This window comes from Narcine bancroftii, chromosome 2 (genome assembly GCF_036971445.1).
Source record: "Narcine bancroftii isolate sNarBan1 chromosome 2, sNarBan1.hap1, whole genome shotgun sequence".
Classification (NCBI taxonomy): Eukaryota; Metazoa; Chordata; class Chondrichthyes; order Torpediniformes; family Narcinidae; genus Narcine; species Narcine bancroftii.
Genome location: NC_091470.1, coordinates 145,380,734 through 145,408,033, shown reverse-complemented (window position 1 = coordinate 145,408,033; position 27,300 = coordinate 145,380,734). Strand labels below are relative to the sequence as shown.

General features: G+C 46.1%; 2 protein-coding genes across 2 annotated transcripts in view; both read left to right on the top strand.

The window, feature by feature from the left end:
- LOC138752960 (uncharacterized) overlaps positions 1–12,326 on the top strand; it is a 59,582-nt gene extending 47,256 nt beyond the window's left edge. Inside the window, exons 7-10 of the mRNA XM_069915560.1 lie at positions 2,866–2,957; positions 3,600–7,649; positions 10,177–10,304; positions 11,789–12,326. Coding sequence (XP_069771661.1) covers positions 2,866–2,919 — 54 coding nt within the window. The 3' untranslated portion in view covers positions 2,920–2,957; positions 3,600–7,649; positions 10,177–10,304; positions 11,789–12,326. The remainder of the gene's footprint in view (positions 1–2,865; positions 2,958–3,599; positions 7,650–10,176; positions 10,305–11,788) is intronic.
- Positions 12,327–25,972: 13,646 nt separating this feature from the next.
- gpr157 (G protein-coupled receptor 157) overlaps positions 25,973–27,300 on the top strand; it is a 35,822-nt gene continuing 34,494 nt past the window's right edge. Inside the window, exon 1 of the mRNA XM_069918402.1 lies at positions 25,973–26,415. Coding sequence (XP_069774503.1) covers positions 26,033–26,415 — 383 coding nt within the window. The 5' untranslated portion in view covers positions 25,973–26,032. The remainder of the gene's footprint in view (positions 26,416–27,300) is intronic.

Here is a 27,300-nt window from a genome sequence, read left to right as displayed (position 1 = left end):
CTCTCATAAATACAAAACAATATTTATTGATTTATTTGTACAGATGAAATACTTGTCCTGCATATGTATTATTTGTCTGTATGTGTGTTCTGTCTAGATGTGTCTGAATCTTTAGCATCGAGGACTGGAGAACGCTGTTTCATCGGGTTGTTCTTGTACAATCAGATGGCAATAAACTTGATTTGACTTCAATTTTGTACATGAATCTTCCCTTGTTATAGATCTAAAATAACCTGTTCCCTGCTGGTTCCTCAACATTGTCTCAGAAATCATACAGTATACACTCTCAGAACTTATCCTGAAGGCCACGCTGGCTAATTTGATATTTTTCAATCTATATGATAATTAAGATTTATTGCCGTCACTTTGTTTTACAAGCTCCCTTTATCCCTTGATTTTTGCAGCACGAATTGTTTTAAAACCACTTGCTGCAAATGAATTGTGTGTTGCAAGGGACTGCTGGACGATTACAGGTTAACGATGAAGAATCTAAATGATGAGAGAATCCCTTTTCAGAAATGGATGGTGAATATTTTTTAAGAATAACTCCCCTGCTGCTTTTTAGCAGTGGTACAAGTAAATATTTTGCCTGGACCCAGAAAGCATTTGGAGTCTGAGGTTTTTGAATTTGGGTTGAAGTTGAATCTGTCCCATTATACCTGGTACAGAGAGAAGGGTCTTTTTGTGAGAGCAGTCTAACAGGTTAACTCTGTACCCATACACACAGCAGCTGTGTAAAGTAGAAGGGCAGATTACAGAGTGAGAAAGAGGAAAAAGATCAATTTGCACAAAGCGAGGGTTGCGAGGTTCAATCAGGACCCTCTGGATGTCACGTCCTGTTGACAAGGCAGCCCCTCCATCAAAGCAGGCGTCTCAGTCATCGAAGTACAATAAAAGTCCCAAAATCCAGACTGCTCGGCGATTGGGTCAGACCAGATTTTCTGTCATCTTGGGCAATCCTTTTAAAATTCAAATTTAAAGAGAATAAAGAAGAGACAATCAGATAATTTTTAAATATTTTATTAATGAAACATTTTTTCATATAAAATCTAAAACAAAAAACAAATAAATATTTATTCGTTTATTTTTGTGACTTCTGTGGGTCTGTGGTACTTACGCATGCACTCAACAGCCCTACTACATTGAAAGAGTTTGAGAGTTTTTGAGAAGTCTGGATTACTGGCATCTGGACTTCTCCTATAGCATTATTCTGAGCTGGACGATTTGGGGCTCAGGGTTCCACCAAAAGGAAGACCTGCTTTAGGAGAGTGTCCCTTTTGTTAAACTGTTGTACATTATTGGTGAATAATGGTTCAGTCCACGCTGTAAGCAGAGCCCAGATTCTGCTACTTGTAGGAGTCTGAGGGAATAAGCAAGATGAGTATGTACTTGAATTACTAAAGGCACCAAGGGATAGACCAAGTGCAGGTAAATGGGATTAGTGTGGGTAGGTCTGATGGTTGACATAGATCTGATGGACCTTTTTGTGTGCTGTGTAGATCTGGGACTAGTCTCTGAGTTCCTGATTAGGTGTGTTGTTGGCTCTCTTGGTGAGTGTGGCTGACAATGACAACTCATTGATAGAAGGAGCCAACGATGGCTGAATGTTCCAGGTCTGGCTGAGAAGGGAAAGCCCAGGGTGCTTTTCATGTTCCTCCTGTTCCATAAGCAATGCTGCTCTCCTGACCAGCTGAGACGGTTCACATTTATTGTCAGATGTGCTGAGGGACAGTTTGTGTGTCCAGCTGTCAATCCACGGAAAGGTGCAGAGCTCCTCGGAGAGATGAGTTGGAACGGAACAAAGGCAACATCATTTGACTCGTGTGAGTGTTGTTCAGAAGCCTGATGGTGGTGGAGAATAAACAGTCCTTGAATCTCTGGAAGATCTGGAGCAGGTTGCAATATGTCACAAACCTCTGGGACCCCTGGTGAAGGGGGTCTCGGACTGAAACAATGACTGGAGTGTGGTGTGGGCACGGTGGGGGGGAGTGTGTGGTAAACCTGGGTTTGGAGCTACCTGTGCCTCTTGGGATTCAATCTCCAAACCTCTGCTGCTTCAGTTGAACTTCTTAGGTCATTCGAATCTTTCTCCTCGTGAAGTTTGGCATCAAAATAATTCTTTCAAATTCTCCAAGATACTTGGGGCAACTTAGCATATTAAAGGCATTTTATAAATGCAAATTGATTTCTGTAATGCTGCCGTTATAAATTTGGAACACTGAGCAGTGAATTACTTTGATTCCAAGTTTCAGCAGACCAAGATAAGAATCTCTCCTGTAGTGTCAGTTACATATAATCTTCAGTCTGTGAACTGTTCAGATCAGTCATTTTGTTAAATTCAGTGCAGCTTGATTCACAGAGAGCACCTAAACACAGGATCATTTCTCTGTTGGGTAATAGTTTCTCGTGCTGCGATGGTAAGATGTACTCGCATTTGATCTTCTGTTTTACAGAACTTACTCGCAGGATGTAAATCATTATATAAATGAGAATCTTGGCTGTGACACCAGTGCAAAGAGTGCCCTTGTGTGTGTGTGATGTTGTGCCGAAGGTCCATCTGCTCCCTCGGAATGGCTGAAAAATCCCATTGATGTTTTAAAACTCATCTCTCTCAATTAACACAGCTGAAACCTATGATCTCATCCTCGTTCACTGCTCTTTGTGGGAATTGCTGTGGACAAATGAACGCAAACCCAGAATTGCTGGAGGAACTCAGCCAGTCTCAACAGTGACCATTAGAGGGAAAGTTGGATAACTGATGTTTTGGGCCTGAAGGCGTCTTCAGACTTTCATCAGTGTCTGCTGCAGACTTCTGTGTTTTACTCTGTGCACAGAAAAAAAACACCTGTGTTTTCCATTTTACAGAAATGTCTACTCTTTGGAAGTGCAGTGAGCCATCCTTTACAGACGATGGAATGAATTTCAGAAGCAGAGTGTCGCACACTTGCCAACCTCTGGTATGTTTTGCATCACAAATGAGCTCGTATATCCCAAGGCTAATGTCATGGAATTGTACGGCTCCTCTTCGCCATGAGCCCACTAATTACACCCAATTGACCTACAACTTCTGTACGTTTTGAAGGGTGGGAGGAAACCGGAACCCCCAGAGGAAAAGCCACACCGAGACGGTGCAGTGAACTGAGATTCGCTGGTGGTGTGTTGCACTGATGGCCGGCTCTGCCCCCATCTGCCCATCTCTTACCCTGGTTACCTGCCTAAACCCTGAGCCCTTCTAAAGACCACTGAAAGACCATACCCTTGGTTATAAGCTAATAAAAACATATGTTCTCCTTCCAGTCATGAGAGCTTTTTACATGCTACACACGAGGAGAACATACAAACTCCGAAGAGACTTTGCTGGTTTTTAACCTGGGTCATTGGTGCTGTGACAGCTTTGCACAACAGTGCTGCCTTATCTAAAACTATTGGGAGAAAACCCTCACCCTTCTGCAGATTAAATGATTTATTATGCATTGTCTCAGTACATTCTCCGAGATCTTGTGGTGTATTATAATCTGGGAATGCATTTCTCCAAGGTCTGTTTGCCACCGCATAGTATCCATTTTGTAATCTTGTTCTAATTTGTTTTTCATTTGCAGAGTGATGTTGAGATGTAGCCCATGCTGGCAGAGTCGCACTTGCAGAAGCAGGCCATTTGGCCCAGCCAGTCCATGCAAGTGTAAGCAATGTGTGGCTGGAGGAACTCAGTGGGTCAGACGGCACCCGTGGGTAGAAATGGTCAATCACTGTTTTGAGCCTGAACCCTTTCTTGAGACTCGAGTGAAATTGATGATGTGAAGGGGGAAAGTAACTTGGGGAAGGGCTCAGTTGACACAAGGTGTGAGAGGCGGGGAGATTGGGTTGAAGGAGGGAACACTGGGAATCCATGCCAGTGCAGTCATCTTAATCTATCCCTGAATAGACTTGACCAACTTCCCCTTCAGGATACAAAGAGGCTGGGGGAAAGAATCCAGCAACAACACTGTTTTTTCCTCTTCGATGTATCTCTTCTTGTCTCAACACTTCCATGGGAATAGTTTTGTGTTCCCTCTTCTCTCGTGAAAGCAGTTCCAACTGAACTTCCTTTAGATTATCTTGGTCCCTCACGTCGTTCTCTCTTCCCGTTTTCCGTCAAACAAAACCCATTCCAGAGAGTTTGGGGTCAGTTTATCCTGTGTGCACCTTGGCATTTCCCTGATGATACTTGTGCTGCCGTTCTCCACCCTTTGTGATGTTTCTGTGTCCTTTCAAAACAAAATACAGTCATCAGAATGTGATTTTTCTCCTGTAAGTTCGTGACTCCTAAAAACATAAATAGAAGCAGGAGTCTGCCATCTGGCCCGTCGAGCCTGTTCAGTGAGATCATGGCTGATCTCCACCTACTTGCCTTTTCCCCATATTCCTTAATTCCCCTGCTATGTAAAAAAAAAAAATCTATCCAACCTGAATCCTTTTTACTGAGGATAGCCTCCACTACTTCAACAGGGGGCGAATTTCACCGATTTACCACCCTCTGGGGAAAAGCAGTTCATCCTCATCTCCTTCCAAAATCTTCTACCCTTTTTTCAGTCACTCTGCAAATGAGCCCTTTTTTTCCCCCCCATTAGTTTGTCCTTGCCAACATGTTGCATTCCCTTTCATGGCTGCTGTTTGGATTCCATTCCTCAAGCTGAGTGAGAAGTGAACCCTTCTTCCCACGAAACGGTGCTCCGTCACTTCCGCCGATGTTTGACACCACCTGCTCATCACTTTCTCCTTGGCCCAGTCGTGGCAACTCCCTGCCACCTCCACCATTTCTTCCCCCATTTGATTAATATCAGCACATTCAGGAATTAATTCCATTGTTTCTTTCCAAGGTCTAAAATCGTCAGTGTAAATTGTGAAGAGTGGTGGACCCCAGTAAGATTTCTTTCCTGCACCCCCCCCCCACACCATCTTCCACCCTCTGCCCTGAGGCCGATTTGCAAGCCATTCAGCAATCGGGGGTGCTTTATCACGGCCCCCATAAATAAATCCACATTGTCGAAAGGTTCCGTCAGGTCTGGTTACACACTTTCATTGGGTTTGAGGGGGGTTGAGCGCGCACGGTGTGACAGGAAGAGGAATTGTGGGTCTTTTTACACCTCTGGCTCTTGACGCCCAAGGTTCCTTTTGTCAGGCAAGAATGTTGCATACGTGATGAACTTGAACTTTTGCCTGCTGTCAGACAAACAAAGAGTCGCTTCGAGCATTGTCCGGCACGCCCCCCACCCCTCCCCCTCCACCAATAGGAGAAAGAGAAGTGAGAGTCCCTTCAGAGTTACTGAGTGCCCGTGGATTCGCCTCTCGCGCTCCTGCAGCCACAAGGACTCTGGTTTGATCCATCAGCCACCTAAACTTCAGATCCAGACATCTGTCACAATCAGGAAGATGAGCACTTGAGGCCCTTCAGAAGCCCTTCTCACCCTCAGCACCCTCTCTCGAAGGACAGCTCTGAAACCTGGTTCCTGTGAGCCTGTCCGCAAGTCGTCTGCAGCCTTTTTGGGTCCCTCAGCCGCTGGACCCTGTGCTGATCTGCTGCCATGGCCGCCATCTGTGCAGGGTTCACCCCCGCCATTTTTTCAGCTCATCCGCTGTGAAAGCCTCTGCCTTCCATCCAGCTTCCTTCCAGTGCCTTTGGCCTTATTTTGCCTCAGAAGCCCAGTTACAGCAGGTTGCCCTGTGGCACAGGCTGTGAGAGTGCCGATGGGTGATCGAGCTGAATCCCACAGTGCTTTGTCAGCAGTCTTAACTGATCCTGGATTGCTGAAGGAGTCAGGAATGTGTCCTGTGCAGCAGTGATTGCCACTTAAGTCACCCTTCCTTGTGTAAGTAACCACTTGCCTGACCAGTTTGCGTGCTTCTAATATTTGTACCTACTATGGGTCCATTGAGAGTTCAGGCAGGCAGCGCCAGACTAATTGGAACATTGCAGGTTGAACAGAAGGGCAGTTTTTGTTGTGTTCACCTAATTGTTCTTGTGTTGGTACACAATCCACACTGGTGATTTTTATTTTTAACAGAGACTGGTTTCAGACCAGGATGCTGAGAAGGCGTATTGTAATTACGTACAGGTTAATAAGTGCCCAAGGGAATGCGATTGAGATTGTGACCTTTGCACTTGTTCTCTGCCTGTCTCGCAGTGCTGTCTTCCTCCGTCTCCTCCCATCTCCCCGTGCAGCAGAAGGAGACCAGCAGCTCTCCAAAGTAACCACATATGAAAGGATTGCCAACTCCTGGAAGAGACAGGAATGTGACCAGTGCAGGACTGAGTTATTCTTGTTGGGCGAACTACGTGTCCAACTGGTTTACATTCTTATAATATTTGTACCTGCCACAGCTCAGCTGAGAGTGAAGGGAATTTAGAGGAGGATTAACTGGAACATTGCCAATTAAAATTAAGGACGGTCTCCTGGCTGTGACTTGCTCCGTGTTATCACTTGCTTCATTTCCTCCCACTTTTTTTCCTAGAATATGAACCCCAGTGTCGATTTTTGTCCATCCAGGCACTCTGAAGTTGGAGTGTAAATTCTAAGACCAGATTGAAAGATGGTTCTGATGCAGGCTGTAGGTGTGGCTGTTATCAAGACCAGAACTGCCATTCAGTTTGTCAGGTGACATGTTCAGCAGTTCTGAGAATGGAGCCCCTTGTGCAAATAAACCAGGAGAGACACACCAGAGCTCTGATTCCCTGAAGAAACGAGCCATACTCTGGAGCTCCAGAAGGTAACTCTGCAACTGGCAGCTGTTGGAGACTTATTCAACCAGACAGGTAGACAATTTTTGTTCCTCTGTAATTCACATTATGTTGCACCCATGTATCAAAAATATGCTTTCCAAATATTTTAGTGTCGGGACTGAATATTTTTCTGTGCACTTTTATCCTTATTGACTTAATCAAATTTATAAGTCTCCAGTAAATCAATCATTGGGTCTGTGTGCATATCAAATGTATTTTTTTTAAGCTATTTCATGTTATGTTGTTGGCTGTGAAATATTTGTGGGTTCTGCAGCAGTGAGAAAAGCTTGATCAATTGGCGTTTGCTCGTCTGAGGATATTTTTAAAATAAAACAATAAAAAAGGCAAAAATTGATGAGGAAGAAGCTTTGTAATTGCAAAGAAACACCACCCTGGTGATCTTAGTCATGCTGCCTCTGTCCAGAAGCTGGGAGAAGGAGAACAAGTTTGGTCATGAAGTTCATCTGGGAATGTTTGACTGGAAAATGCATTTTTACTCCCCACCCCCCGCCCTGGAGAATTGATGACTAAATTCAGGAATTAATCGGTTTGTAAAGAACCAATTCCAAAAATGCAATTTTGTCAGCGGATGTCAACAGTGAAGTCTTTAGATATTTTGTACACCCTTTGCTGTCCTCGACAGATAAACAAGCACCTGGGCCAAACTCTTGGGAAGACCCTGACCTTCTGGCTCTTTCCCAGTCCATTAAGCAGTGAGAGTACCCTGGCTGTTAATCTTCTGCAGCGAAGCTGACACAGACGATGGAACCATTCCAACAAGAACAGAGAGTAGTTCTCCGTCCATGAGCCCAGTTGATGTGTTGTATTGGCAGCCCTGTCGACTGAAGTGGTTTGCAGGCTCAATTTTGACATTTAAGAAACATTTGGACAGGTATGTGGATGGGAGGGGTATGGGGGGCTGTGATCCAGGTACAGGTCAATGGAGCGTTGTAGAATTATACTTCAGCATGCACGACAGCCAAAGACCTGAAATCTAGACCACCCGAGAATCCGGACTCTGAGTATTTAAATTTTGCGTGCATGCATAAGCACCACAAATGCACAGAGGCAAAAAGTAACCACAAAGTCTTAACAAAATCTTCTCACAAAGAAATTCATTAGTAGCTGTATTTTTCTTTTCCGGTGTTCATTTTTAAACATAATTTCAAGCAATACACTTGTTTTGATAAATCAACCATGCTGTATTTGCAAATGAATAAACTATCAAAATTTACCTGCTCATCTCTTTATTCCTCCTTAAATTTGAATTTTGAAAATGCTCCCTGAGAATCTGGACCGACCCAATCTCCAAGCTGTCGGGATTTTCCAAATTCGACTGTCGATGGACCTGTAACTGAGCTGGTGTGCTCTACGGTTATTAGGAGGAGGGTGCTTTAGAAAGGGTACAGAAGTTCACCAGGATGCAGCCTGGTTCAGAGGGGTACGAGCTATGGGGAAAAGGAGGGTTGTTTTCTCTGGAGTGTCAAGAGGGTGAAAGAAGTTTAGAAAGTGAAGAGCGGCATTAACAGGGTGGACAGTCAGAGTCTTTCCCCAGGTTGAAAGCATCACACTTGAGGACATGAATTTAAGGGGCATTTTGTTTCACACAAAGTGGTGAGTTCCTGTGACAGGCTGCAGGGGGGTGGTGGAAGCAGATAAAATGGCTGCATTTAGAACAATATAGCACAGTTCAGGCCCTTCGGCCCTCATTGTTGTGCTGAGCCATAGATTCCTTCCTAAAGCAAAAAGAGTATTAAACCCTCCCTACTCCATAACCCTCTATTTTTCTTTCATCCATGTATCTGTCTCAAGAGTTTCTTCAATGCTCCCAATGTATTAGCCTTCACCACCATCCCAGGCAAGGCATTCCAGGCACCCACAACTTGCTGTGAATATTTTTAAAAAAACACCTGATGTCTCTCCTAAACTTCCCTCCCTTAACTTTGTGGACATGTCATCTGGTGTTTGCTGATCCTGCCTTGGGAAACAGGTGCTGGCTGTCCACCCTGTCTCTGCCTCTCATAATCTTGTAGACCTTTATCAAGTCTCCTCTCATCCTTCTAGGTTCCAAAGTGAAATGTCCCAACTCTGCTGTCCTTGCCTTATGAAACTTGTTTCCCAATCCAGGTAACATCCTGTTAAATCTCCTTTGCACCCTCTTCATAGCTTCCACATCCTTCCTGTAATGAGGTGACCAGAACTGAGCATTAAAGTGCATTAATTAAAAATGGAGATGCGGAGAAATTTCTTCAGCCAGAAGGTCATGAGACTGGGACTTGTTGCCACAGGCGGGTGGAGAAGTGAGGTCATTGGATGTATTTGAGCCAGAGATTGACAGGTGTTTGATTGTCAGGGCATCAAGTGTTGGGTTAAGTGGGAGGATGGATCAGCTCATCAAGCAGGCTTGATGGGCCAGTTGGCTTACTTCTGCTCCAATGTGAACTGAAACTTGTGTGCCTGAAATGCCCTTAGTCAATGGGATTACATTACAAAGGAGGCTTTGTAAGTTTTTGCTGATGTTTCCTCCAGGAAGATGTGCACCTGTTGAAACCACTAAGGCCTCATAGGATGACACTGTTCTGTGATCCACTCTTCTGCTGGTTTGTCCCAGAGTGGGATCTCTGCACGGCTGACACTTGGCGGCTTGGATCCTGGGCTGCCTCTGAGCGGATGGAAGGAAGAGCACGGACATGGCACATACCTGTGGGTGTTTCTCTGGCAGTGTCTTAGCTGGTTGTGGTCCAATGGTCAGAAGCAGTCAGCAAGTATACTGCCGCAGAAATGCTGCACTCTCCCTCTCAAGACTTTTCACCAACTCCTTCCGTCAAGTTCCACATCTGAGCTTGTGAAATGAAATCCAGTCGCAGCCAGTGAGAGACTGAAAGACGGAGTTCTTCGATGAGAAAGAGTTGAAGGCTTTCCTTTTGGTTCCGGCTTCTTTCACCAACTACTGACAGTATTGGATTTTTATTGCATGTTAAATGGAGTTGTCCATTGTAAATGGGAGGAGGGAAGTGGGGCAGTGGTTTCAGACCCTTGTTTGCTGGAGTTTTGGCTGTTTGTTGTTCTCGCCTCCTGCCAATCGCTTCCAGTCATGGCGGAGGAACCGACTGCGCAGAGGTGAGTGCAACTGCTGGCTGATGCTCTCATGCCTGCTCAAGGACCGCGGCCAAGGATTTGTTTTCTCCTTCCCACCCCCCCCCCCCCCCCCCCCCCCCCCCACCGAATATTGCTGCACTTTATGTACTGGGCACCGAGCTGGAAAGGGTTCAGAGAAGCTGACGGGACAAGTGGACGTGAATTGGGAGAGGCTGGAACTTCCTGGAATTGTCGGAAGCTGAAGAGGGAATTTTTTCCAAGGTTTATAAAATCATGATGGGTTTGGATACAGTTAATATTTCTATTTTTTTTTCCCCCAGAGTAGGGGAAATCTAAAACTGGAAGACTCAGATTTGCAGAATGCAGAAGAAACTCAGCTGGTCAAATGGCAGACTTTATACAGTACAGCAAAGATAACTAACACTTCAGACTTGAGCCCTTCATCAAGGTACGACCAAAATGTAGGCAGGCACCCAAACGAAATGGTGGTGGGAGGAGGAAGGGCAGGGAGAGGAGCATGGTCCCACAGGCAGGAGATATTAAGTGGATTAGCATAGGAAGGGAGGAGGGTGGCTCTGTGAATGGAGAGAGAAGGGGATGGAGAGCTGGAGGAAAAGAGACAGGAAGGGAGAACGGGGAGCTGGAGAAGCTGATGTTAATCCTATTCGGTTGCAGAGTGCCTGGGCAGCGTATTAGATGGGAGTCCTCCAATTTACAGGTGGCCTTGGTTTGATAGTGCATGAGGCCATGGACAGACCTGTTGGAGCGGGGCGCAGAATTAAAATGGTTGACCACTGGGAGATCGCTGTCATTGATGCAGACAGAGCGAGGGGACTCAGTGAAGCGATCTCCCAGTCCACATGCAGTCTCTCCGATGTAGATTTGGGGCCCAGGTCGGCCTCAGAGTTTCTCGTTCGGATTATGTGCAGCCCTTGGGGAAGCAGTAGGTGGTGGTGTTCCCTTGAAGTGGGTGATGGTCACTAACTTGATGGCAGCGCCTGCAGGTTCAAGAGGTGCTGATGGAATAGGTGAGGCAAATCACCACACAATCAGCTGGTATTTTTGTAACATCCAGGACAAAATTCAATGAAATTTTTCTTTGGAAGTGCAGGTTAACCTGACCATTGAGTAAAAACACAACGCTGGAGAAACTCAGCAGGTCAAACGTTATATAGCAAAGATAAAGATACAAAACCAACATTTTGGGCTAAAGCTCTTTATCCAGGGTAAGAAAATTTGATGAAGGGCTCAAATCTGAAATATTAGAGATCGATCTTTTTCTTTGCAACGTAAAGTCCTGTTCAAAATACAGGAGCTGGGAGGTGATGTTGAGTCTGTTCAAGGCATTGGTGAGGCCAAGTTTGGAATATTGTGTGCAGTTCTGGTTTCCAAATTATAGGAAGGATATCAATAAGGTAGAGAAGGTGCAGAGAAGATTTTCTGCTTGGATTGCAGTATAGAATATGGAGAAATATTGAGTAGACCGGGTCTTTATTCATCGGAGCGTAGAAGGTTGAGGGGGGATTTGATGCAGGTCTATAAAATTAAGAGGGGAATAGATAGGGTAGATGTGAATTAGCTCTTCCCCTTGAGGGTAGGAGAGATTGGAACGAGGGATCATAAGTTGAGGGTTAGGGGGCAAAACTTTAGAAGTAACATAAGAGGAAGCTTCTTCACTCAGAGTGGTGGCTGAGTGGAATGACCTTCCGGAAGAGGTGGTTGCAGCAGGGTCAATTTTGTCAGTTAAGAGGAGGTTGGATGAGTACATGGGTGTGAGGGGGTTGGAGGGATATGGGCAGGGAGCAGGTAGGTGGAATTAGTGGAGTTCACTTAAATTGGTGCAGACTAGAAGGGCCGATATGGCCTGTTTCCGTACTGTAATTGTTATATGGATAACCTGCTGAGTTTCTTGTGTTTTCACTTTAACCACAGTATCTGCAGACTTTCGTTTTACTCCTCGCGTCACCACCAAGATTTCAGTTTTTCCAGCAAAAGGAAATACACTCTCAAGAGTGGTTGTTCACATTGGAACTGCCAAACCTTTAAGAGACCATGTGGGACAGAGATTAACATTTAACATTCCAAGAATTTTTTTTTTAATCCTGGGACACAATAAAGCCATGGAGAAATACTCATTGGAATTTGGAATGCCAAGTATTTATCTGAAAGTTAAAGTTGCAAATTCAGGCCACAGTCAGCACAAACCACGACTCTGCTGGCATTGTGTGTGCACGTGGGGTTGAAGGGGAGAGAGTGTGCTGTCCTCAACTGGTTATCGGATTCAGTCACCTTCTGCATCTTTGCTGATGCGACAGTGGACGCTTTTATCACTGTGAAAGCACATTTGATTCTTGAAAATGTAATTGGCTGTTATTATTTCTTACATTATTGAGTGCTCAGAAATCCTTTGTATAATGTATCACAAAGTAAAATGAGATGAATGCATTTGATTATTAAATTGCTACAACAATTTGAGACTGTTCAGCCTTGAGTCACCATAAAAATGAAAGTATCACCATCACTCCCTCCTCTCATTCTTGTCATTCTGGTCATCATTTTCTCCAATGCCGATTGAATACCAGTTGGAAACCAGTATTTCCTGAGGATTTGAGTGCAAAAGTAAAGATGCGTAGTTTGGGGGGGAACTTTGGACTTCTGCCACCATGGGTTGTGGACACTCCCCAGAACGACCAAAGGGTCTGTCTGCACGAGCAAAATGTTTCAGCCTCCACCACCATCACTGGCAAGTCATTCCAGGCACCCACAACTCTCTGGGTACACATGTCTTTTGATGTTTGTTGATCCTGCCCTGGGAAACAGGTGCTGACTGTTGTCCTGGGTAAACTTGTACCTCTCACTTTGTTCGTTTTAGATTGGTCACAGTGTTTGAGCTACCAAAAGAAAATAGACACACACGCCAAGAGCACTTCAGTTTATACAAATCTTTATTACAAATTCTAAAGCTGATATCAAACTACAATATGCAAGCCCTTCTCAATTATACTTATCAACGCCTGGACTGGTCCCAACTGCCGAGGCTAGGCAATGACTACACACTTGTAGTAGGTTGTCGGGGTGCTGGTAGCAGCTTTTCCACCTCCCCCAACCGGGACATCGGCTGGACTCTAGAAGTTCTTCTTCTTGCTGAGAGATGTTGCCACCTCTCAGAGAGCCTCAAACTTCAGCAGCAGAACCATGGCTGATATTACCCAAAAACTGCTTACCCAAGCACCTATTCCCAGCACAAAAAGAAAGATGAGCGATCAAGCTAGCATGCCTAGGCTTCTATCGAATAACACAACTTTCTAGCTTATCACTTTGAATACAATGGTTTATTTTGCTTCAAGGTTAGGTCGCTGTCTGACAGTCTGTGACCAATATACTAACAAGCAGGAAGATTAAACGTTCTTGGTACACAGATGTCTTTTTTGTCAGATAACTGTATCTCAGCCCCATGGTCGAATTTAGCTTATGTTTGCTGAGTCTCAAAGCAGGTTACTGATTCTCAGCCTTGCAGAAGCAAAAGCATAGTTTAAATCCTCCAATACAGCTGTCCACCTTACCGATGCCCCTCGTAATCTTGTAGACCTCTATCAAGTCTCCTCTCATCCTTTTACACTCCCAGCTCTGCCAACCTTGCCTCATAAGACTTGTTTCCCAATTCCAGGGAAACAAGAGGAGAGTTTTAACAGGAAGCTGAGGGGATACATTTTTTGCACAAAGGGTGGTGGGTGTAGGGAATGGGCTGCCAGGGGAGATGGTTTCGGTAGGTACGATTGCAATGATCAAGGAAAAAAAATTAATGGATTCATGGACAGGATGGGGTAGAGGGATGATGAGCTAAATACAGGCAAGTCGGATGAGTGAGGATGGGACATTTTGCTGAAAACATCAGGTCAGACTGAAAGAAAAATAGTTCATTTTTTAGATCCCAGATACTTTATTGGATGCATTCTGATTTAATTCCATATTTAATTTTACCACCCAAACTCAGATAAATAATTTTTCCTGTTGAATTTTTATGCCATGAAGAAATATAGATTTTTTTTTTTAAAAACCTACATTCTTTCAATGTTACCCATTACCTGATCATTATGCCTTTCAATCTGTTCTCCCCATCAACCTCAGCCAACTTGTCCTTTATACCTTCACAGTCTAGACCAGCCATTCTCAACAGGAGCTGCTCACTCCCCCTGGGGCCACAGCAAATTAAAGTAAAAGTCTTGAGTTTTTTTCACCTGTGGAACATAAATATTTTTTAATGCTTTTTATGTGGTCATTTGGAAAGTACAGAAGAAACCAAAAACTTGTCTGCTTTATGGGGAAGGGGCCCCATAAACTCTGAGCAGAGTCCTCAGGGGGTCATAGTGGAGAAAAGGGAGAAGAGCTGGTCCAGATTTATGTCCCTAGTTTCACATTGAACCATGTACTGACCCCTCCCCAACATCCCCTTCCCAGGAAGAATATAAATCAACCCCTGCTGTCTGCACAAAACAAAGATCAAAATATCCTTTTTCCTGGTTAATTCCTCAAACTATTCAAAGTGTCTTGAATACATTCCATCGATTCATCTTCCATCTCCTTACAAGAAATGTGTCTGGACCATATTTACTGTATTATGTGTGTCTCCATTTTTCTACATCCAGTATTAAGAGGCCAAATAAATAATTCCTCCCACAAGCCAAGACCATTTCTCATTGCACCACTGATATATCTTTTGTGTTGTGTGACAGAGCAAGTTTGAGCAGCTGAAGAATCCCTGCCATTCTCAGGAGAATGTCAATTTTCTTCTAAAATTCACAAAATGATATAAAGCTAATCTGACAACTTACTATGAAGTGTGTTTTTTTTTTAGGAAAACGAAGATTTAAAAATCAATTTTCTTCATCCAAAGTGATGAAGGTGCCTTTGTATCCCATTCCTGCTGTTCCTCTTATAAACATATAACCATTTACGGAGTGGAAACAGGCCATCTCTGACTGAAGCATTCTCTTGTGGTGGGTGCAATCTGATGGACTGAGGACGAGGGGAGATTTGACAGGGGGATGGTGTGGATAGTTAGGCTGCTTTCAGGAAACTTCCTTGTGGAAGGGTGGCATGGCCCCAAGCCATCACATGCTGTGACTTATTGAATTGGAGGGACATTGGAGATTCAGAACTTTGGTTTTAGTTCCCATCTATTTTGTAGCTGAGTCTCTTAAGTGGAACAATGTTTCCAATGAAAGGAAAGTGATCGCTCCTGTGAGTGGAAGATGGTTGCATTCCACAGATTATATAGGTGCAAATTACTCGAATCATCAAACACCAGCACAGACACAGGCTCTTTGGCTCATCTTCTCCGTGGAGAAATGTTTTTAATGCCTAGTCTCATCAACCTGCACCCGGATCGTAGGCTCCAGATACCTCCCCACCATGAACTTAACCAAATTTTTCTGAAATGTTGAATCCAATCTGCATCAACTACTTCCGCTGGAGGCTTGTTCCACATTGTCACCGCCCTCTGAAGATGTTATTGTTAATGTTCCCTTAAACATTTCCCTTTCTCCCTTCACCCACATCCTTGTGTTCTTCTCTCACCCAACTTCAGTAGAAAATGTCTGTTTACATTTACCTGATATACCCTCTCATAATTTTGTATATGTCTATCAAATCTCCCCTTATTCTTCCAACGCTCCAGGGAATAAAGTCCGAACCTCTTCAACCTTTTTCTTTAACTCAGCTATTCAAGTCCTGGCACCATCCTTGCTATCAATGACCAAACTCAGATCCCTGAGGCAAGCTGGTTGATTCGTTGCAAGGCGGTAATGTGAAGTACAGCAGGAGGGGGAAAGTGGGGCAGGGGGTCAGATGGGTGCTGCCTCAGAGAGGAATGACAGTGTCGCTGTGGAGACCCAGGACCTGCCTCCGGCAATGAAGTTGACTCTAATGTTGTCCAGCATTCAAAAGCAATTGAAGATGGGCAATAAAGTCTGACCAGACCATGAAATCCAAATTATTACATGCCTAATGATGGTCTTCAAAACCCAGAAATTTGTATAAATTCAGGACAGATTGGAAACCAAACATTTTGGGTGGCATGGTAAATGCAGTCATTCCCACAACTATAACAGCACCAGCGACCCAGGGTTGAGTCCCCCACTGTCAGGAGTTTGAACGTTCTGTCCATAACTTCACAAGTTTCCTCTGGGTTCTCACATATTCCAAAGATGGATGGGGTTAGTTGGTTAATTGTTCACATGGGTGTATTTGGGCAGTGTGGTTTGTGGGCCAAAAGGACCTGTTTCTGCATTGTATCCAAAATTTAAATTAAAGTTTTAACACAAATTATTTCTCACTAAATTTGAACTGAACTGGTAGATGACATTTGAAAGAAATAGTTGGAATTCGGCCATTCTTGTTGAAAGTGTTCAGCTTTGTGGATCATGAAGAATTAATATATGTATTTGTAAACTATTTTTTCATCTTCTGAGGTTGAAGAACTGACCACATCTAGATGACGAATGAATGCATTTTTAATAAACAATTTTTTAATTCCAAATTGCTGGTACTGAAAATTCTTCTAATTATTCCGAAGAAATTTGTAGCTCCAATCCGTGCATTGAAAAGATTAAATGCTGAAAGCGCTCAACAGAATTGAACCAATTTGTCACGTCTGTGACATCAGGAAAAAATGTCACTCAATCAAGGTCCCAATTCCTGGCCTGAAAGTGCCAGGCTGAAATCAATCCGTCTTCCCAAGACGTGTCCCGGGGCGTTCGTGAAGTGGAAATCTGATGCCCAGCGCTGACTTCAGTGATTTAATTCAGGATTTGAGTGTTGGTGCAGTGGAAATCTGATGCCTAGCGCTGACTTCAGAGATTTAATTCAGGATTTGAGTGTTGGTGCAGTGGAAATCTTTGTCAATGTGCACGGCCACTCTTTGCAAGATCAAGTGGGAAGTGGTCTTCCACAGGGGTCCGTGTTGGGTCCCTTACTTTTCACGTTGCATGTTCATGATTTGGATGATAGAATCAATGCCTCTGTGGCCAAGATTGCAGCTGAGACAAAGAGGGTAGGAGGTGTTGAGGAAGGAGGAAGACTGCAGAGGGACTTGGGTAGGTTGGGAGAATGTGCAAAGAACCAGCAGGTAGAACACAGCATCGGGAGGTGTTGGGTCGAGCACTTTGGTGGAAGAAATTAAGGCACAGGTGATGGGGAGAGGATTCAGAAAGCAGAAATCCAAAGGGATTTGGGAGTTCTCATGTCGGATTTCCTCAAGGTTAACTTGTGGGTTGAGTTGGCAGTCAGAGGTGAAACATTAATTGCCTTTTGCTTCTCATGGATGCAACATGATCTGCTAAGTTCCTCCAGTACTTTTGTATATTGACTAAATTTATCATTTAGCCACACACCAATTTTTAAAAAATTTAGACATACATCAGGTGTTTCCAGCCCATGAATCCATGCTGCCCAATTCCACCCAATTAATTAATGATGGTGGGACCCGGAGGAAACCCAAGCAGACACAGGGAGACCGTACAAACTCCACAGACAGTGCCAGAACCTGGGTCGCTGGCACTGTTCCAGCCAAATTCTCCAGGTAGAATCATAAGGTCACCCTTCTTCTGTCAATGCACCATTGCGATGTCCATGTCAGCTGGGCAGAGCATTCTGTCCTGGGCATAGCCCAGTGACTGGGGCAAAAGTTGTGGGACAAGTTCCTCCCATTCCTTGAGCACAAAATATATCTATGTTGGTGCTCCAAAGGATTTCTACCAGTCAGCAGCATTGCCTTTCAGATAAGTGAACGATTACCATGCACAATTTAAGAGCAGCAGGCGAGATCTAGTCTGCATCAATATTTTCTCGTCACCCTGCCTTGCAGCCTGACCCCTGCACCCCACCCTGCCGAAATTGTGATACTGCGGATTGAGTCATGGTGTGGAACTGCTTTTGGAATGGGCTGGATTGTCTGACTCACATGCAATCCAGGGGTGTATGACATCCCTCTGACTTTGTCTGAAGCTACCTCCATCTCTACAAGGCAAACCATGCACCACTGTGGACTCATGCAGTGTACTACAGTGTCCCAAAGGGTGTGTATCGGTTTGGAAAGCAACAGGTAAAACACAACTTGATGGCAGAATTTAAATATCTTAAACACTTAAAGATATTATTAATATTCCAAGATGCTCTCCCAACTCCCATGATGTCAAATGAGTTTTGCAAATTGTCATAATTAATAAAAAAAATATTTTTCCACCACTCTGTCCTCCACAACATGGCCACCATTTTTTCATATTCCCTGGTGATTTAGGTGTTACATAGGAATTGCTGTGAAGCTATTTGGGGGAATCTTGGATGTTACACTTTCTGCATAACGAGAGTGGCCACTCTTCAAAAACAAAATGCCCTTCTTTCCCTGTGAAGATGGGGCAGAGGTTGTGAAAGGTGTTACATAAATGCAAGCCACTCTATTCGGCCTTTGCCACCATGGAATCTCTTCTGAACTTTTACAGCTTCCCTGCCAAGAGCTAAAAAGCTTGGAGAAATAGCAGTATTATTTGAAACCAAGCCTCGACCTGCTGCCTGTTAAAACAGAAATTGGAACAAGCTTAAAGTGAAAATTCACTCGTGTCGTTTGCACAGATGACAGTTCAAATAAGTTAGTGCTGTTGAACGTAAAACACTTTTGCTTCAAGATGCAGAATCCTCACCCAGCATTTTGCACACAAGGACTGATTCATTGAAAACAATAATATGTTTCATTGAGATGATGTCATGTCAAACATTTAATTTTTCATTAAAATGACAAATCTTGTTTTTTTTAAATAAATGAAACCATTTTGTAGGCAATGATTAGGTTCCAGTTATTGGAATGAAAAGTGTGCATTGTATTAATTTGATTCATTTGAAACCCCATGTTTTCATTAACATGGTGACAGCATTTCTAACTTTTGGAAACCGGAATTTTCTCCCTTTTTGGAAAACCGCACTGCTGTGTCTTGCCTTGAATTATTTGCATCCCCCACCTCTGAGAAGGTCAGTGGTTGCATGTCCAGGGGGGCTCATTCAGTTCCCCTCTCATTCGTCGACATCATCCTGAGTTGGAAAGATTCCACAATTCCGTCGTTGTTGCTGAGTTGAAATCCAGTGAACTGTGGGGGCAGCTTCACCAGGATAACTGCAGACACTCAACGTGGTGGCTTCACACCACCTTCTCCAAGGTGGGGGGGGGGGGGATTGAAAGACAGACGATAAACACTGGCCTCACTAGCTCTGGCCACAAACAAAAAAGAAATAATAAATAAGTAAGGTGTTGAACCTCCATCGATGTCACGTTTCTTTAAAATAGCAACACGGATGATAGAGGGAACCAAAAGGGCCTTGAGTTAATGTCTCAGCTGAAATCACCATTTTAGTCTCACCACTGCAGCAGAGGACCAATCAATCCTGATGAATGTGCCTCTGAAATTGGACCTGTTCCTACTTCCATTTGACCCATTGAACCAAAACCAATGGAAATCAGGCAGTGAGACAGGAAATAGTCACCCAATGGAGCTCGTTGGCCTGTTCAATCTGATCACGGCTCATCGTTCCCTGTTTACCCAAATCCCATTTTATTCTCTCCGCTTATCCTGTTACTGCTTTATCCCAATCTATCTTTATCCTCTGAGTAATATCGAGCTTCTTAAAATATATTTAGGTACAGTAAAACCTCTGGAATTTAAGCAACCAGTAGCCTCAAGCAACTGGCAAAAAAAAAGAGGAAAATAAATAAAAATCAATTAAATAAGAATAAAATAATAGGTAGTAATGTGCAAGATTAAAATTGTAAAAGTAAATGTTCTCTGAAGTAACACATAAACCTTTGATGATGAAGGAAACAAATATTCAGCCAGTGGAGTGATGGCCTTTGCTCGTAGCAGCTGTTTGAATAAAGTTGTGTGAAACAGTAATGTCGTCGTCCAGGATGAAGAGCTGGTTGATGCCGCTCGCTGTTGGGGTGACTCTCTTAAAGTGTCTCCTTATCCCTGCTTAGTAAGAGTTGCTCTGGTCAGAGGCTTTATCTGTAAATGTTTTCAAAGAATGTAACTGAAAGTAGAGTAAAATCCTTTCAGGTTTACATATTCATGCAAGTGAAGTTTGTTCAGTGCAAGTACAGTCTCGTATTTTTGACTTTTAAACTGTTTATTCTTCATGCAGGTGTGTTTGGCATTGTAAGAGTAAGTCTCAAGCATCTGGAAAGTACACTTATCCGACATCTACCAATCACCTTTGGTGCTGGATACCAGGCTTTACGATGCATACATATGAAAGGCTATGAGGGATTTAGAGTGAAAGCAGGCAGCTGGGATAAACTCAGCTTGACAACTTGGTTAGCATCTTCATTGCAATAGAGAATTCCATCCTATCAGGACTCCTTTTTCCATATCATTGCTTTGGTCAGCTTGAACAGCATGGATGATTTGGGCCAAAGGGCTTATTCCTATAACACTATATTTAGCCGCTTGTGGTCAAAAATTCCACAGGGCTTTCACCGTTGGGATCAAGAAATTTCTCCTGATTTCTGTTGTTATTGGTGTACTCTGTTTCTTGAGTCAGTGACCTTGGCCTTGGACTGCACAGCCACCAGTGAGGTTGCAGATTTATAATGAGATCCCCTTTTATTTTTCCAAGCTCTAGTGAATTTGGGCCTGATTTGGGTGGCACGGTCAGCTTCAATCCTAATGATGGGTGCACCTTCTCCTCATAGATATGTGGGCTTCCCCTAGGTGTTCTTGTCTTCTCCCGGATCCAAAAGATGTGCAGGTTGACAGCTTAACTGGCCATGAGGGTGTGGGTGAGTGGTTGAGATAGTGAAAGGATATCGGAAAGTGGGGAGAATACAATGGGTGAAGCACGAAAGTCTGCAGATGCTGTGATTGTAGTAAAAACACACCAAAATACTGGAGGAACTCAGTTGGTCTTTCAGCGTTCATAGGAGACAAAGATATATTGCCGATGTTTCAGGCCTGAGCCCTTCCTCAAGGAATAAGCAAAGAATAGCCAGAATGAGCAAAAGACAGGAAATCTCAGAATAGAGTCAGTGCTGGGTGGGCAATGATTCAGATTCAGATTTTAGATTTATTGTCAGAGTACAGGCATGACATTACATACAACCCTGAGATTCCTTTTCCTGCAGGCCAGGCAAATCACCCCTAATTGGTCGTGCAAAAAATAAGACACAGTGGGAACATATAAACAGATAAAGAACTGTAAATAGATAATGAATGTAAACAAACCAACTCTGCAATACAGAGAGAATTTAAAAAAGAAAATCAATAAAATGCACAAGAGTCCTTAAATGAGTCCCTGATTGAGTTGGTTGTTGAGGAGTCTGATGGTGGAGGGGGAGCAGCTGATCCTGAACATGATGATGTGAGTCTTGTGGCACCTTCACCAATACGCCTGAGATTTCAGAAGCGAAGCAGGCTCAGGCCTGATCAGTACTTGGAGGGGAGACTGCTTCGGAACACCAGGTGCTGTAGGTTTCTGTGAAGGGCATGGGTCAAAGTGGCGACTCTGTCTGCCTTATGGAAGAGAAAAGTTAAAGAATTTCATGTTTGTCACATTCTAAATGTTGTATTAAGTGACAATAATGGAGCCTTTACCTTCTACCTTTCTCCTGATGGCAGGAGCGAGAACAGAGCATGTGATGGGTGGTGTGGGTCTGATGATGCCTGCTGCTCTCCGATGGCAGCGTTTTATGTAGATGTTCTCATTAGTGGGGAAGATTTTGCCAGTGATGGCCTGGGCTGTGTCCACTACCTTTTGGAGGGCTTTATACTTAAGGGCATTGGGTGTCTCCATACCAGACTGTGATGCAGCTCACTTTCCACCACAAATCTGTAGAAATGTGCCAGTCGAGGTGCTGATCAACAGAAGGTGTTAAATGGAGAGTTGATTTTGTCTGCGTGAAATGAGACAAGGAAAAGGGACAGAGACAGAGCTGGGGGAAGGTGGGGGAAAATGTGAGGGGGAGGGGTTTATGAAAGGCAGAGAAGTTGATATTAATGCTATTCATTTGGAGGGTGCCCAGTTAGAAGATGAGGTGTTAAATTTAAATTTAAATTTAGACGTACAGCACAGGAACAGGCCACAAATCTGTGGGACCCAATTACACCCAATGAACCTACACCCCTGGTACGTTTTGAATAGTGGGAGGAAACTGGAGCCCCCGGGTAAAACTCATGCAAACACATGGAGAACATGCAACCTCCTTACAGAATCCATGGGATTCAAACCATGATCCCAATCGCTGGCGCTTTAAAGGTGTTGCACTACGACAACCATTCCTCCAATTTGCGGGTGGTCTCATGGATAGATACATCAGCTAGGGTATAGGATGGGTAATTGAAATGGGTGGCCTCTGGATGATCCGCACTATTGTGGCGGACAGAGCTGAGGTGCTTGTCAAAGCAATCTTCCAGACTGCCAGCATAGACTTAATGGGCTGAATGTTCTGTTGCAGTGTGACCCATTGATGAATCAACTCCACCTCCCAATGTACACTAATCCTGCTATGCCAGGAATCGGTCCAGTAAACTGCAGGGCAGCTCCATTGGTGCAACACTTTTATAGCGCCAGTGACTAGGAGTTTAAATATTCTCCCCATTTCTACGCCGGTTTCCTCACGCTCCAAAAATTGACGGGGTTTTGTTAGTTAATTGGTGGAAGGACATGTTACCACGGTGTATCTCGAAATTAAACTTCTGCTTCATTCTCGCCATCGCTTGAACATCCTTCCTCAGGTAAGGAGACCAAAACTTCACACAACTGTGACATTCTAGGGAAAATGGGCCAGCCATTTGCTTCTGCAATCTGTTCTTGCCTGACCAGCAAGGCACCCATTTCAATTGGAAATTCCCACAGATCTACACCACCCTCTGCAGGCCAAAGCCCAATGCTCAATTTTTTGGGGCTGACTTTTCAAGGGAAGAAGACTAATTTTTTCATCGACAGTCACATTGTACCTCATACAGTGAGAAGGGTTCTTCTGTGAGCAGACTAACAGGTTATTTAATTTTCATACAGCTGTGTGAAAAGCTCCATTTACAGAGAACAGAGTTACAACATTGAGAGGAAAGCTAAATTCGTACCAAGCAAGGCATCATGATGGTACTGCTGGATTTATTTGGGAGCCTGATGGTTGTGGGTAAGAAGTCTGTTGGTGCACAACTTTGCCTTCCAGAGCTTTCTCCCTGATGGGAGGAGGGAGAAGAGTGTGTGTCCAGGCTGTGATGGGACCTTCAGTATGCTGGCTACCTTTGGTCTCTTCCCTTTAGCATCTTCAATGGGGACTCTGCCCCCTCTCCTAAAATCAGGGATCATCTCCTCCATCTTACTGGCTGAGAAACAATGTTCATTATCTTGGTACCATGCCATTTAGGCTCAAGGCATCATCTCAAACACTTCTGCAGTAAGATCGCACTGCCCTGCAGGATCCATCATTCACTGTAAGATGATGCCAGGGCTTTCCGTGACCAATGAAATCAACTCACAAGTGTGTGGTCATTTTCTTTTGTGGGAACGTGCTCTGCACAGATCGTTGACCGCGTTTCCTCCATCAATTCAGCTCTCGCCCTCGACAGGAATGTCAGTGATTGTTCACCAGCTCAGAGATGGGAGAGGTGTAAAAGAAATAGAATGTGAAGACCGTGCCTGAGAATTGTAAATTCCTTTTTTTTTTAATAAGGGTTTTTAAAAATATATTTCTAACTTATCTGAAAAGAAAATATATTTTCTTCTGTTTTATTCTTTTTTTTCCATTTGATTGGGATTTTTTCCTCACTTTTGACAATTAAGTTTTAAGATGAAGATTGTGGTTTGGGGTTTGGAATTCAGTTCAGATTTAGATAAAAATCTCTTCACTATATTGGAATATTGAATGTGGAATGTTTTATGGTTAACATTGTTCCCAAACTTCATGCTTTAGATTAGATTTAAAACATTTTAATAAGAAAAGAATTAGATCCAGATTTATTGTTAGAGTTGGAGCATGACATCACATACAACACCGAGATTCCTTTTCCCTGCGGGCCAGGCAGAATGACCACTGGTTGTGCAAAAAAGAAACTCAGTGGGAATTATAGTTTTGATTTACAATTTATGTAGGTTTTGTTATATGGAATGGTTTTTTTTCCTCTGTGTAATGGTTTATGCCATCTTAGTGGTTTATATCTTTCTGTGTATGTTCTTTATTAAAACTATTTTAATAAGGAAAAAAAATTAAAAAGAAAAGTAATGCATTGCTTCATTCAGGGGAGGAGAGGGGAAGGGAGGAGGAAGGGGAAGAGGAGGGGAGGGAGGGGAAAAGAAGGAGGAGAGAAGAGGGGAGGAAGGTGGAAAAGTGATGAGGATAGGGGAGCAGAGAGGGGAGGGGAGAGGGGGAAGAGAAGAGGAGGAGAGGGGAAGAGGGAAGGGGAGGAGAGTGGGAGATGGAGGGGAGGAGGGAGAGAGGGAGAGGGGGAAGAGTGAAAGAGAAGGGGAAAGGGTGAAGGGGAAAGTGAAGGAGTGGGGGAAGGAGCGGGGGAAGGAGAGGGGAGGGGGGAAAGGGGGAAGGGGGAGGGGGGAGAGGGGGAAGGGGAAGGAGAGGGGGAAGGAGATGGGGAAGGGGGAAGGAGAGGATGAAGGAGGAGGAAGGAGGGAAAGGGGAAGGAGAGGGGGAAGGAGAGGGGGAAGGAGAAGGGAGGGGGAGAGGGGAGGGGGAGAGGGGGAAGGGGAAGGAGCGGGGGAAGGGGAAGGAGAGGGGGGAAGGAGAGGGGAGGGGGGAAAAGGGGGAAGGGGGAGGGGGAGAGGGGGAAGGGGAAGGAGAGGGGGAAGGAGATGGGGAAGGGGAAGGAGAGGAGGAAGGAGGGGAAGGGGAAGGAGAAGGGGAAGGAGAGGGGGAAGGAGAGGGGGAAGGAGAGGGGGAGGGGCAGAGGAGAAAGAGTGGGGAGGGGAGGGGGAGGGGCAGAGGGGAACGGGTGGGGAGGGAGGGGGAGGGGCAGAGGGGCAGAGGGGAAGGGGTGGGGAGCGGGAGGGGCAGAGGGGAAGGGGTGGGGAGCGGGAGGGGCAGAGGGGAAGGGGTGGGGAGCGGGAGGGGCAGAGGGGAAGGGGTGGGGAGCGGGAGGGGCAGAGGGGAAGGGGTGGGGAGCGGGAGGGGCAGAGGGGAAGGGGTGGGGAGCGGGAGGGGCAGAGGGGAAGGGGTGGGGAGCGGGAGGGGCAGAGGGGAAGGGGTGGGGTGGGGAGCGGGAGGGGCAGAGGGGAAGGGGTGGGATGGGGAGCGGGAGGGGCAGAGGGGAAGGGGTGGGGTGGGGAGCGGGAGGGGCAGAGGGGAAGGGGTGGGGTGGGGAGCGGGAGGGGCAGAGGGGAAGGGGTGGGGTGGGGAGCGGGAGGGGCAGAGGGGAAGGGGTGGGGTGGGGAGCGGGAGGGGCAGAGGGGAAGGGGTGGGGTGGGGAGCGGGAGGGGCAGAGGGGAAGGGGTGGGGTGGGGAGCGGGAGGGGCAGAGGGGAAGGGGTGGGGTGGGGAGCGGGAGGGGCAGAGGGGAAGGGGTGGGGTGGGGAGCGGGAGGGGCAGAGGGGAAGGGGTGGGGTGGGGAGCGGGAGGGGCAGAGGGGAAGGGGTGGGGTGGGGAGCGGGAGGGGCAGAGGGGAAGGGGTGGGGTGGGGTGGGGGAGGGGCGGGGAGGGGAAGGGGTGGGGTGGGGTGGGGGAGGGGCGGGGAGGGGAAGGGGTGGGGTGGGGTGGGGGAGGGGCGGGGAGGGGAAGGGGTGGGGTGGGGTGGGGGAGGGGCGGGGAGGGGAAGGGGTGGGGTGGGGTGGGGTGGGGAAGGGGCGGGCAGGGGAAGGGGTGGGGTGGGGTGGGGAAGGGGCGGGCAGGTGAAGGGGTGGGGTGGGGAAGGGGCGGGCAGGTGAAGGGGTGGGGTGGGGAAGGGGCGGGCAGGGGAAGGGGTGGGGTGGGGTGGGGTGGGGAAGGGGCGGGCAGGGGAAGGGGTGGGGAAGGGGTGGGGAAGGGGCGGGCAGGGCAAGGGTTGGCGTGGGGAAGGGGTGGGCAGGGCAAGGGTTGGGGAGGAGGGGCGGGGAGGAGGGAGGGGGAGGAGACAGGAGGTCGGGGGATGGTGGGAAGTTTTGCACTAAGCCACATGAGCTTCGGCGGCAGCTGCTGGTCCAGCGGGCGATGCGCGGTGCGGACATGCTGCACACTGAGGTGTTCGTGTTCGACAGGGTGGTGATTGGCATTTCCTGCCTGCTCTCGGTGCTGGGCTCGGGGCTCATCATCGCCACTCACCTGCGCTGGCCCGGGCTGCGCACCACGGCTCGCCAGCTGCTCGTCTACCTCTCCGTCGCTGACCTGCTCTCGGCTCTTGCCTACTCTTACGGGGTGCTGCGGGACTTCCAGAGCTCCTCGTGGGACTGCGTGCTGCAGGGAGCCGTGTCCACCTTCGCCAACACCAGCTCCTTCTTCTGGACCGTGGCTATAGCCGTCTATCTGTATCTGCTGGTCTCCAGGAGCGAGCAGAGCGTGGCTGATGCCCTCGTCGTCTGGTTTCATGCCATTAGGTCAGTCAATCCTATTTTGAAATGAGCTATTTTATCATCCTCGCCCGCTACAGGGAACTGAAACTGGTGCAAAGTTCTGCCAGATCACAGCCTGGAAGAGACAGGAAGTGTCTTCCAGCTGGTGTGGACCATGGTGATAGGTCAGCCTTGGAAAAAGTTATAGGGTCAAACCTCTACTGCATCTGGTGCTCCCTTTGTGTCCTCAACATTGGAGAGACTGGACGCAGACTGGGAGATCGCTGCGCTGACCACCTTCGCTCTGTCCATGTCAGTGACTGAGACCTCCCAGTGGCCAACCCTTTCAGTTGTGCGCCCCAACTCTCACGCTCTTGTGTCTGTCCGTGGCCTCATGGACAATCCCCCCAAGCCCACCTATGAATTGGAAGAACAACACTTCATTCTCCATCTCGGCCCCCCTCTCCAACCGGATGGGATGAACGTCAACTTCCCCGGTTTCTCCTCGTCCACTCCGGACTGCCTCTTCTGTTCTCCACCCCTTTCCTCTCCATTCTCGTCCACTCCGGACTGCCTCTTCTGTTCTCCACCCCTTTCCTCTCCATTCTGAGCCCTTCCTCCCTTATCCACCTTTTACCGCCTGCCCCTGCGCTCTTCACTATTTTGTTCGGGGATCTGCCAACATTTTTTCACACCTTGATGAAAGGCTCAAGCTTTATTGTGTAGAAAGCATGCGGTTGGAGTGCAACTTTAGTCAATGCAAGGTCATCCACTTTGGTTGGAAATCTAGAAGAGCAGATTATTATTTAAATGGTGAAAAACTGCATCGTGCTGTTGTACAGAAGGACTTGGTTTGTGCACAAATTGCAAAAAATTGGGTTGCAGGTCCAACAGGTGATTATGAAGGCAAATGGAACAACGGCGTTCATT